This window comes from Halichoerus grypus, chromosome 15 (assembly GCF_964656455.1).
Source record: "Halichoerus grypus chromosome 15, mHalGry1.hap1.1, whole genome shotgun sequence".
NCBI classification, from domain to species: Eukaryota; Metazoa; Chordata; class Mammalia; order Carnivora; family Phocidae; genus Halichoerus; species Halichoerus grypus.
In genome coordinates, this window is record NC_135726.1 from 52,126,802 (window position 1) to 52,138,898 (window position 12,097).

The 12,097-nt window shown below is 59.8% G+C and overlaps 1 protein-coding gene across 1 annotated transcript; it reads right to left on the reverse strand.

The window, feature by feature from the left end:
• Positions 1 to 2,790: 2,790 nt before the first annotated feature.
• On the reverse strand, positions 2,791 to 6,123 carry PTGIR (prostaglandin I2 receptor). The gene is made up of 2 exons (XM_036090346.2): positions 5,307 to 6,123; positions 2,791 to 4,277 (listed from the first exon to the last, which is right to left on the reverse strand). Exons 1-2 carry the CDS (start codon positions 6,072 to 6,074, stop codon positions 3,876 to 3,878), a joined length of 1,170 nt encoding a protein of 389 aa, XP_035946239.2. The 5' UTR covers positions 6,075 to 6,123; the 3' UTR covers positions 2,791 to 3,875.
• Positions 6,124 to 12,097: the final 5,974 nt, after the last annotated feature.

Consider the following 12,097-nt stretch of genomic DNA (forward strand, 5'->3'; position numbering starts at 1 on the left):
CCTGTCCTTAGCGGGCGACTAGCGAGGGGACACAGTGGGAGGTGTCCTACCCAGGGCTCCCTCCCTTCCCCCCCAGGGTAGTGGCCACTGGGAGTACTTCTAAATGTCACTCCCCATGTGACCAGCAGGTGGGGCAGTGACTACAAAAGGCCCCGGAGAGCTGCCACTCCTGGGGACCCGCCAGTGCGTGTGTGTGCGCGCGCGCGCTTGAGTCCCATCTGTGGGCCGGGCCCAGTTCTAGGAAGTCCAAAATGAATAAAACGAAGTGATAAATGCACAAAGTCTCCTTCGCTTCCTGACGCCCACTCCATGCTAGGCAGGCCCCTCGGCTATGCTCTCAGCACATAGCCCAGCTCGCAAATTTGTATTTTTTTTTTTCTGCTTATTGGAATACTTAGTTCTGTGATTATTAAGTTGTCATCCAACTGGAATGTGAGTGAGAGAAGGCCAAGGCCAAGTCAGTCACCGCTCTATCCCCAGCAGGTACAGAGCAGCCTTGGGCCCCCGGGGCAGATTCCAGGGAATTGTCGAGTTAATGAATGAGTAAGAGGCTAGGAGGTCAGAGTCAGATCCGTGAGCACAGTTCCTGGGCTCACCTTCTTCCAGTCCTCAGGTCCCACTCTGCCATCCCCTCCAGGAAGCCCTCCCTGATGTCCCCTTAGATTGCACCCCACCCCACCCCATCTCGCAGCTCTGCCCACTCTGGACTCAGAGCCCCAGGAGAGCGGGCCAGGGCTGTCTCTGTCACCGCCGTGTCCCCCGCATCACAGTCCTCAATAAGAGCCTGCTGAGGGAATGAGCAAATGTCTGCGCCAGGTCAGGCTGCAGGGAGGACCGTCATGGAGCCCAAAAGTGCCCCGAGTGCCTGAGATAGGTGCGAATAAGTCTGCAAGGAGAAGGAATAGGGGCGCCTGGCTGGCTCAGTCTTGATCTCCGGGTTGTGAGTTCGAGCCCCACGCTGGGTGTAGAGAGGACCTAAAAATAAAATCTTTAAAGAAAAAAAGAAGAAGAAGAAATAGTTTAAGCGGGACCTGAAGGGCCAGGGTGCTTGTGACGAACGGCGAAGGGAAAACGCTGTTTCAGGAAGGGTGAGATCCATCAGCAAAGAGGCGGAAGCCAGACAGGTCACGCACAGGCTCTGGGAGAATCCTCGGTTGTCTGGCTGGGGCTGAGCAGGGAGCGAGGGAGCTGGCCCTCGGCTTCCAGGCGGTGGGGGCCCTCGGAGTTTGGCAATCAGGGGAGCGACCGCTCAGAGAGGACTCCAGAAGCTAGCGGAGAGGACACACGGCCGCTCGGGGGGTCGGGACACCAGCTAGGAGAGGAGTTTCCAAATCCTCCCCCAGGGGTTGCGTATAGATAGATGGGGCGGGAAATGCTTGCGAACCCCCGAGCTGGAAGACGGTGTACACATCCAGGCCAGGGGCGGTGCGGGGTCTGCGACTCTACAGGGGGATGCGGAGGGCGGATGGATTCTTGAGATATTAGGCCTGGCAGGTAAAAGCCAGCAGAAAACCAGCTTCCGCGCTGAATCCTCACTTCCCCTTAATCCAAATCTGAAAAATGGGGATGATAATAGCACCCACCTGAGGCTTGGATGCTGTGGGTTCGAATGCCCAGCCCTGTGCTACCTTCATTTAGTGAGCCCTGAGAGGCCAGAGACACAGACTGACCCACTTTCTGGGCCGGCACAAAGAGTGGAGGCGAGCGCCCCCTGGGGGTCTTGCCTGGACAGGCAGGCAGGCCCCGTTCTCTGGCCTCCCGCTCCAAATGCCCCTCTGGGGCCCCTCCACCTACCCCATCCTTTCCCCACCACCCTCCGAGGAGGCCCTCTGGGTCGGTCCCCACTGAAGCTGGGCCAGGTTTGGTGACAAAGGCCGGACTCCACCTGATGTTTCTTGCCCCGTTTGGGTTTTTGTACAGGTCAACCTTTTTCATTACCAAATTCAACCAGTATGTCACTCTGGCAAGACTCATAAAAGTTTCTAAACACCCGCAATTTTTTTTTTAGTGTCACATTTTTTTTTATTGTGGCAAAATACCCATAACATAGAATTAACCATTTGAACATGAACAATTCATAGACATTTAGTACATTCACAATGTTATGCAACCCTCAGCGCTATCGGGTTCCAGAACATTTGCATCACCCCAAAAGGAAACCCATACCCAATAAATCAGTCATCCTGACCAATTTTTAACTCTCCCAGACACACCCTTGTTCTTCTGGAACGTGATTTGAATCATAGCGGTCGAAAGACCAATGGAGCGAAATGTTGCTTTTTTTCAGCCCACATTTGCCCAGTAGCCACAGACAACAACAGCAACCACAAGATTGAAGTAACAGTAACATTTTTGTGGTTTTTATTCCAGGCAGGCCCTGTGCTCGGCTGCTTATCAGAGGGAATCAGTTAATCCTCCACACCACCCTGTAAACTGAATTCTAGATTATGATCGCCATTCTGCACCAAAGGAAGCCAAGGCACAGAGAAGCAAAGCCCCTGGCCAAACAAGGGAGCTGGCTTCTGGAGACAGAAAGGTCAGCTTCCCCCTCAGAACGTGCTTCCTCCTCGCTATGTGACCTAGGACTGGCGATTACCCTCTCTGGACCTTGATTTCCAGCTTCTGTGGAAAGGCTCCAAGGACATCAGGGCCAGGACTCACTGATGGGAGGTGCTGTTATCTCTCCAGAGGCCCATGCCTCCCTACCAGGCCTGTCCCCAGGTTCACGTTTACCCTTTTAACCCCGGATCAAGTGCTTTCAACCCTGGAGCAACCGCATAAGGGGAACTGGGTGGGACGGGGTGGGGGGGAAGGGAGAAAAGGGCTTTCCGGGTTACCCTAAACACCACTTCCTTTCCTGCCAGTCAGCTCCGTCCCGAGCACCCTTGATCTTGGGTCTCCCTTGAGGGCAGGAGAAGCCCGAAGGCTGGAAATCACCCCAGCGGAGTCCAGGGCGGGGCAGGGACCGGTCTGTTATCTCCAACACCTGCCAAGTCAGGGCCCGCTCGCTGTTGAATGAATGAATGAACTTGTTGCGAGGGCTTGGAGGACACAGGATGTGAGGGTGGGCTTTGTGTATGAGCCACAGCTCCTCATCCAGGGACAGGCTGTGTCCCCCGGGGGGGGGTGGAGGGGTCCCTGGGATCCGTAACTCCCATGCCTTTGTCCTCCGGTCACCCCACACACACACCTGGGCCCCCACGGTCCACATCTTGCAGCCCACCAAGCCATGCGGATTCCCAGGCACGTGTCCAGCAAGGCTACTTACAATGCAGCAGTCTCTCCTTCCTCCGGCCTCCCGCCTTGGGGGGGCGGGGGCTTCCAAGTCTGATGGGAAATCAGGAGTGAGGGGAGGCCGGGAGCTGGTCCAAGAATCCCTGGCTCCCAGGAGGCAGAGAGGGGCTGGCTTTTGGAGTGGCCTGGGAGAAGGCCGGGTTGTCCCCTGGGGGGGCTTGGGGTGGGCAGCAAGGCACCCTGAATGGATGAGGGTCAGAGCCAGAACCCAAACCAGAGCTGACCTGGGCGCACAGAAGCTTCTGGGAAACTTTTCTGCCTTCTAAATATTTAGACAGCGAGATGGATGGGCAAGCGAGGGCCAGACTGGGCCGGCCGGGCCCCTGGTTATTTTGAGAGAAGTATTCTTTTTGTGCTCCAGGATAAATGTTCCTTGTCTCCCTCCCTCTCTACCAGAGCCTGTCGGGGCCACCCTGGAGGAGGAGAAAAAGGGAAATAGCAGCTGATCGCCCCCCCACCCCGCATTTCAGGGGGGTCAAGATTCTGGCAGGCAAGGACTCCGGGGTCTCATCCCTGCTCATCCACCCGGCAGCCGTGCCCCTGAGCCTCAGGCTTCTGCTCCCAGAAGACTGGGCAGGAGATCATGGGCAGCAGATGTCAGCAGGGGAGCAGGCGGCTGCGGACCCCATTTTGGATGACATTCCCACGGTGCTGCCAGCTCGCTGCGCCCGAGACACGGGTGCCTCCTGTCCCTCGCCCCAGGCTGACAAAGGTACCCAGTTCCCCTCCTTCCCCCCGAGAGTAGCGGGAACCCTCGAGTCCTTCCTCCCGGAGGCGGGCCGGGAGAGGGGTGTCTGCGAGTCGCGGTGGGTCGGCCTGGGGCCCAGGCAGCAGAACCAGAGCCTGAGCCTCTGGAAGACAGCCTTGCGGAAAAGGATGAAGACCCAGGGGTCCAGGATAGGGTTGAAGGCGTTGAATCGGAAGGCAAGGAGGTCCCCCATCTCACTGCTGTCCGGGGCGATGGCCTGCGTGAAGCCTCGGATCTGGGGGCAGGGCGGGGGCATCAGGAAGCACCCAGGAATCCTCTGACCCCCACAGCACACCCACCCCACCCTCGCTCCCCTCCTTCCACGCGCTTACTGGCAGGAATGAGGGAGGGGTGCCCTTCAGCAGGGGAAGGAAATAAGATGAAAAGTAAGTGAGAGATGCATCGGGGAGCAGAGGGAAAGAAAGCCCCAGGAAACCACTAGCCTAGAGGAACAGAGCGGAGGTCATGTGGGTGAGTCCTGGGGCTATGGCCGTGTGTCTCTCTCCAAGTTTCCAGCCTGTGAGTCATCCGTAATCCCCCCAAAGCTTTGACCACCAGCCCTTGCATTTACAGAAAGAGAATTGGAGGCCCAGAGTACAGGGCGGGGTGGGGTGGGCGGGTGATGACTGGGGACTGCCCCGCTCAATTCCTGGGAGGCAGGCAGGAGCTCTGCCGGAAAGGAGCAAGGCCCGGAGAGTCCCTGGCGGGGGGGGGGGGGGGGGGGGGGGGGCGGGGTGCTGGGGCGGGAGGTGGTGGGGAAATCAGACTCTGCGATCAGACAAGCCTGAGGTCCAGAGCTGGCTCTGTGTGACTGTGGACAAGCCACATCGCCCGCCATCTGTAAAAATAGGGACCGGACAGGAACTTGGGTCCATTCCTTGCTAAGTGCTGTGCAATGGGTGCCTAAGGTCATTTGAAGATGATCTGAGAGAGAATTTGTAAACCACAGACACAGAACAAGGGCTCAAGGACTGGTGGATCTTAGTACCATTACAGGGGTGCGGGAAGGTTGGGGTGTGTCTGGGGGGGTGCCGGAGATACGAAAGGGGGGGGAGCGAAGGGCTCAGGAGGCGTCCAGTGGGGCAGAAGCAAATGGGGAGAGACCTCTCCAGAAAGTTGGGAGTTGTCGGACCGCGCCCAAAGCCTCTGACCTCTTGGGGCTTCAGCATCCCCGGTCTGGGAACTAGGCCCCCCCCGCTGGAGGTTGGAGCTGGGTGCTGCCCTCCCGCCCCGGCCACCCACCCCACCTGCAGAGGGGACTCACCGTGAGGGGCAGGGAGCACACGGCCATGATGCCCGTCATGAAGGCCAGCAGAATGAGGTGGTCCACCTCGTCCTCCCCTGCCCGGGGGCCGGGGACCAGCGAGCCCTGGTGGCGCCTCTGCTGACGGTACATGCGGCAGAGGCTCAGGGTGACCGAGCTGTTGCATAGGACGGTGGCGGCCACCAGCAGGGCCACGAGGCTGGCGTAGGCCAGCGAGAAGGCGCAGCCGCCCAGCTCCGCGGAGCGCATGCGGATGAAGCACCAGCTGCCGGGGCAGTACTGCTGGTGTTGGCCCAGGCCCAGCAGGGGCAGCGAGCAGAAGAGGGCGCAGAAGGCGTAGATGGCGGGCAGGGCCAGGCGGGCGCAGCGCGGCCCGTCCAGCTGAGCGTAGAGGTAGGGGTGGCTGAGGGCCAGGCAGCGCTCCACGGCCATGGCGAAGAGGATGAGCATGGAGGCCAGGCCGAAGAAGGTCATGGCGAAGGCGAAGGCGTCGCACAAAGCGGGGTGGCCCCGGGCCAGGCCCAGCAGCGAGCTGTTGCGGGCGTAGGCCACGAACACGGCCGGGCTCAGGAAGCAAGTGCCCAGCAGGTCAGTGACCGCCAGCCCGGTGACCAGCACGGCGAAGGCCGAGGGGCGTGAGCGTCGCCGCGCCCCCAGGATGCCCAGTGCCAGCCCGTTGCCCACCACGCCCGCCACGAACATCAGGGTGCTGGTGGCCGGGCCTACCGAGTCCCGCACGTAGGTGAGGTTCCTGCACGAGTCGGCCATCCCCCTCACCTCTGGTGCGGCCTGGACTAGAGCGGTCCCCAGGGGGGAGGGGGGGTAAGGGGGAGCCGGGGGTGGGGGGGCGCCCTGAGGCCCGCTCATGCCCACCGCCCTCCCCATGGGCCACCCCCAGTTCTCCTTGCGTGTGCGGCTGGCTGGCCGTCTGTCCGCCCCTCTCCTCTCTCGCCCTCTCTCCTTCGTCCTGCCCTCTCCCTAGTTCTGTCCTTTTCCCCCACCCCTTGCCCACCCGGTCTCCCCCTCTGCCTCTCCCTCTCTCGCCCCAGCAGCCCTCTACCCTCGCCTCACCTCCCCCTCTGCCTCTCCCTCTCTCGCCCCAGCAGCCCTCTACCCTCTCCTCACCGCACCTCTGCCTTCTCTCTCAGTCCCCTCCTCTGTGCCCTGCTCTCCGCTCTGCTGGCTACACTGGTCTCTGCGAGTCAGCTTCTCCTTCCTTCCCTCCCTCCTCCCTCCTCTCTCCTCCCTCCTCCCTCCTCCCTTCTCATCTAGCCTGCTCGCCCCGGCTTTTTCATTTCCTCCCGCTGCCCCGCCTTCCCTCCCCCTGCCTGTTCCAGAGGGGGGCCCCCCGCTCCCTCCCCCCTGCCCTGGCACGCTCCCTCCAACTTCCCTGCCCAATGCAGCCCAGTCTACCTCTGCCTCCCCTCCCTGCTTCCTCTCGTCGTCCTATCCCTGAGCCACCTGCCCCTGCCCCACGCATTGGTCTCTGCCCTTCTCCCTTCCCCAGCTCTCCCAGTGGCCCCTCGTGGGGATCACTGAGTCATCGCACCCTGGAGCACACCAGGACAAGACCTGAGGGGCACAGCTGACCAGTCTGAGAGGCTGTCTGGGGGTGGCCTCTGAGATCTATTCTGGGCTCCAGGCCCCGGGGTTAGGACATTGACCAGGGATTGAGAAATGACCAGGAAATTCCTCCCCGATGTAGTGTTTTTCAGGCACTACTGAGATTTCTGTTCCCCGGACACAATTCACTCCTTCCAGAAGGCTGGGGAAGGAGGTGACCAGGCTAGAGAAAGAATACCAGTCCCAGAGCCTGTCCTAGGGTGCAAGCCCGTCGACCCGGCCGAGTCTTGGGAAGAGGGATTCCAGGGAGGAGGGCCCTGGTGCCCAGCAGTCTGTCGGGGACAGGCCCCAGGACCTCCAAGAGCATCAAAGCGGAGTGCCCTCCCGCCCTCTTGCTTCTGGCTCCAGCAATCCCAAGCCCCAGGCCAAGCTACAGAGACCTTGACTTCCAGGAATAATATTTTGGCCACGAACAGAAGTTCAGGACTCCAAGATCACTGTCACATCCATCTCCCCCACACCTCCCCAAACACACCCCCCCAAACACACCCCCAGCCACCACCCTCGGGCCCGTGTGCTCAGCCCACATGTCCCAGCTGCCGACACAGCGGTCACCAGCCCCGGGTCCCACCGAGTCAATGGCTTCCCATGTAGCCTCCCCACCCAGAAGGGCCAGAGCCCCTCTCAGACACCCCTTATTTTTGAGGGAGGCAGTTTAAATGGAGAGATTACAAACTCAGGGGCTCACTCATTTGACTCGAGTTCCTGTCCCCATTCCACCACCTCTTTGCGACGTGATGACCAGGGTGGGAACGAGAAGCCGGTGTGCCTCAGTTTCCTCATCTGTACAATAGGGTGACCCCAGCTTCATGGGCCAGGCGGCCAACCATGGCCAGTGGCCCATGCCAGAGCTCTCTTTGTGACAAGGAGCATGCATGCGCACATGTGTCCTGTCCGAGTCCAGGAGGGATGCTCCGGATCCCAAGGGCTGGACATGGGGTAGCTGCAGACTTCCCCTCTCTATACCCAGGCCCCTCGGTGACCACAACTGCCTCACCCCTTTCCCCCTCTCCCTATCACCCATGAGCACAGCATCCCCAGCTTCCGGCCTCAGCTCCAGCCATACCAGGGGCTCGGAGGGGTGCCTGGGTGCATGGGCCTCAGGCCTCCTGGCTCTGCGGTTCCCCCCACCGCCCTGTGCTCTGCAATCCCCAGGCAGACCAGAGGGAACTCAGGAAGTTATATCATATTAATGAGGGATGATGCCTGGCGGGCTTACGTCCTGTGGCAGCATCAGGGGAGTTGGGGGGAGGGGCGGGGTAGCTCGGGTTCCTGGAGCCTCCCTCCCCCTGGCTTCCTGTCCCCACCAGGGACCACTGAGCATTCAGGAAGTCCACTCTGCTCCCAGGCCCAGTGTGGCCTGGCCTCACGCACCCTGCCCCCCTCCAGGCCTCAGTTTACCCACCTGTGCCACTGGGGGCTGGGAGCCCTTGCAACCCTGGCATCCCGTTATATGCTTCGGGGCAGGTGGGGGTGGCAGCGACTGTAACGAGAGGTCCCTGGGGCTGGTGTCAGTGCTGGACCCCCTCCACTCACTTTCCGGGAACCCTGGCATCCTGCCAGCTGTGGCCACGCTCACAGCTGGAGCCACAAAGGGTTCCTCTTCTCTCAGGTGCCTTGGAGTGAGAGGCCACCCGAGCTGGGCTATGAGGGGGTGGCTTCCAGGGCTGGGGGTGGGGGAACTGTGAGAAAGAACAGCTCGGGGAGGCGAGTCAGCCTCCCTCCCCTCCCACAGCTTGAACAGGACTCAGGCATCCCCAGAAGGACCATGGACAGGGGCAGAGGAGGGAGGACAGCCCCAGAGACAACAGGGAATGGCCAGCACCATACCAGGGGAGGGGACGTGCAAGGGGCTGTCGCAGACACGTGAACTTCAGGCGTCGGTCTGTGTGATATTAGTGGGGCCTGTGGAACTGAAGTGAGCATTTTTTAAAATTTATTTATTTATGGGGCGGGGAGCAGAGGGAGGAGGACAAGCAGACTCCCCGCTGAGTGTGGAACCCAACGTGGGGCTCAATCCCACGACCCCCGAGATCATGACCCGAGCAGAAACCAAGAGTCAGACGCCCAACTGACTGAGCCACCCAGGCGCCCCCTACGGGAGCATTTTAGCCGCACCGCGAGTGCGTGTGCTGTGTGCACCGTGGCGGTGAGTGGGCATGATTGTTCTCGACAGCCTATTTGTACATCTGTGTCCCTTCATGCACTCGTTGTGGGTCTGCGCCTGTGTGTTTATTGTGGACCCCTGCGCTGCTTTATGGCTCTGTCTCCCTGTGTGTGTGTGTGTGTGTGTGTTTGCTTGCGGACGGGCTGCCTGGCGCAGGGGGAAGAGAGTGGCTTTGGAAGCGCCCCTCCACCCCTCACCAGTCACTTGCTGTGTGACCCTGGAAAATGACTTCCCCTGGCTCAGCCTTGATGTTCTTCCTCACATGGCTGCCTTGCCCTTGTTGGGGTGTGGTGTGAAGATTAGAGACCGGGTTCCCCCTTCCTGCCTCCAGGAAGCCCTCAAACAGCTGCTGGCGTTGTTATTATTCATTCAACAAACTGTCACCCACTTACTGGGGGCCGAGGGAGGGGGACGCAGCGGGGCTGGGGGGGGCACCATCCGACGGACGCATGTTCCCAAGTGGCGGGGAAGGTCAGAAGGGGAGCCTGGGCACGCAGGTCCTCTGCTGAGTCATCCGCAGCCCTGGGTCTCTCCCACGCCTGCATCCGGACCTGCCCCCGAGCTAAGACCCTGCTTGCCCGGGGCCTGACCTTCTCCTGACTCCCTGGTGTCCTGGCCCTGCCCTGGGCAGAGGTTGGCCCCACACGCACACGCACACACACGCACGTGCACGCGCACCCCATCAGCTGCTCACACCTGCCAAGCCTACCTGTCCACCTGTGCCCTCCCGTGGCTGCAAGAAGTTGCTGCGTGTCCATCCTGACCTGTCCTTCATTGGCAGGTGCCAACACTTTCAGACACAGGCCATTTGTCTCTGCCCACCACCCTTTCCTGCACCCCAAATGGGCCCTTGCCTACCCACCAGTCTCTGCTTCTCGTCCCTGCTCCAGGGGGCTCTCCTCCTGCCACCCCTGCCCTGCCTTTGCCTGGGCCTGGGCCCCTCCCCTGGGATACCCCCGTTCTGTCCTTCAAGCCCCCCACAACACCTCCAGCCCCTCCTGAACCCTCACCCATTGGTGCCCACTCCAACCTCAAGCCCCAACTGGCCAGGTGATGTCACTTCGCTGTGCCTGACTCCATGTCTATAAAATGGGGATAAACAGAGTCCTTTGGGGGGTCATCGGAGAATTAAGTGAGGTGGGGCTTCAGAAACGGGATTCCAATATGTGATGGTCATAGCTGTGGCTCAGGGCCACCCCTCCCCCAAATCCCCTCAGCAGAGCCAAGCACCGCTCAGAGCATGTGGGGTGCAAAGGGCAGACAGCCTGGGAGGGGCAGCCTGGGGCCCCTCAGGGTTTGGGGTGAAGTGGAAGGGGACCGATAGCAGCAGGCACTTCCCCAGGTGGTCCCCTCTCTGCCTCTTGGCCTGGCTCTGACCCCAGGGCTGAGCTCACAGCGAGGCTGGCCGGAAAGAGCAGAGCAGCGGGTAACCAGAAGCTGGTACTACCGAGTCATACCCGCTAACAAGATTACCCAGGTTTGCATGCGTGGATGCTGCTCACCCAGGACCTGCCCTGTCTAGCTCATCTGGCACCCTCCGCACCCCCAGCCTCCCTCCCACACCTCCTCCAGGTAGACCTCCTTCCTGCCCGCCCTCCCCTCCCCACACTGGGTCAGCCAGCCCCCTTGCTTCTCCTGACTTCCATTCCCCAAGACCAGGAATGTGAAGGAGGGAGGATCCACACTACACAGCCCCAAGATTTCAGGGCTAAAAGGGTCTAAATCCCAACAGTCGAGCCTCAAGAAATCCTTACACTCCTGAAGTGCAGAGCTCTGGGTCCTAGCCGGACAAAGGAACAGGAGTCTAGCCCCACAGGGTCGAAAGACTCCAGAATTCCAGCCCTCTGAGGTCCTGTGATTCTAGAGTCCTCTGCATTTCAGGTTCTAACATGCAAGGATGCTGGGTCTGAGAAATTCCAGAATCCTCTGGCAACTTCCCTCCCAGCATCCCTCCTCCCCAGCCCCACCCCCCCCCCCAGCTCATCCTTGGCTCTGTCTGTCCCCGGTGTCCCCAGGGGCTCCCACAGACATGATGCAACTAGGCTGGAGCCAGCTGAGAGGGGTGGGAGGCAGGAGGGAGATGTAATTACAGCTTGTCCTGCCTCAACCCAACAGGAAGCTCAGAGTTGGGGCCCAGGGGACCCTAATCCAATGTGAATAATGGAGCACTCACCAGAAACACACATGGCCCGGTGAGCCGGCTCCATCCAGATCCAGGGGTCCAGCCCCAAGCTGGGGAGCACAGGTGTTAGTCGGGAGAAAAGAGGAAGTGGGGGTGAGGGGACTGGAGAGGGGTCTCTAACTCTGTGGCCCTCCAGCCAACCTGGTAAAATGATTGACCAGACCCACAGCTCACCCAATCTGCATCTCAATTTCTCTTAAGATTTTTTATGTGTTTATTTGAGAGAGAGAGAGAGCACAAGCAGGGGGAGCGGCAGGCAGAGGGAGAAGCAGGCTCCCCACTGAGCAGGGAGCCTGACGTGGGACTCGATCCCAGGACCCCAGGATCATAACCTGAGCTGAAGGCAGATGCCCAAGCAACTGAGCCACCTAGGCGTCCCCTGCATCTCATTTTCAACAGACATTCAAGACATAACACATTCCACTGGAAGAAGCCCCTGATAAATAACACCTGGCACTCAGCCTTCTTAAGCAGGAGACATTAGGGCATGGTGGAGACTTCGGTGAGCTGGAAAGCCCAGATCCCACCTCCCAGCCTAGGGTCACCCTGAGGGGTATATGGGTCTGAGGTCACCCGAACATCCAATTTGGGAGAAGCTGGAAATAAGGACTTTTAAGTGAAAGACTCCTATTTTTCAATTTGGCAACCAAGTCAAAAACATTTTTAAACATTATGTAGGCCAAAAGTAGAGAACCCAAAATAAGTGAATAAATAAAAGACAACATAACATAAATAGAACTGCAGGCTATAAATGTCCTGTGGGCCAGCCATGTGCGAAGTGGGAAACACAGGGCAGGAGCCAGAGCTGTTAGAGTCACC

Coding starts and splice junctions, on each gene's coding strand:
- PTGIR (XM_036090346.2), bottom strand. CDS start 6,074: ATGGCCGACTCGTGCAGGAACCTCACCTACGTGCGGGACTCGGTAGGC. Junction 4,278..5,306: donor TGTGCTCCCTGCCCCTCACG/GTGAGTCCCCTC, acceptor CCCTGCCCCCAG/ATCCGAGGCTTCACGCAGGC.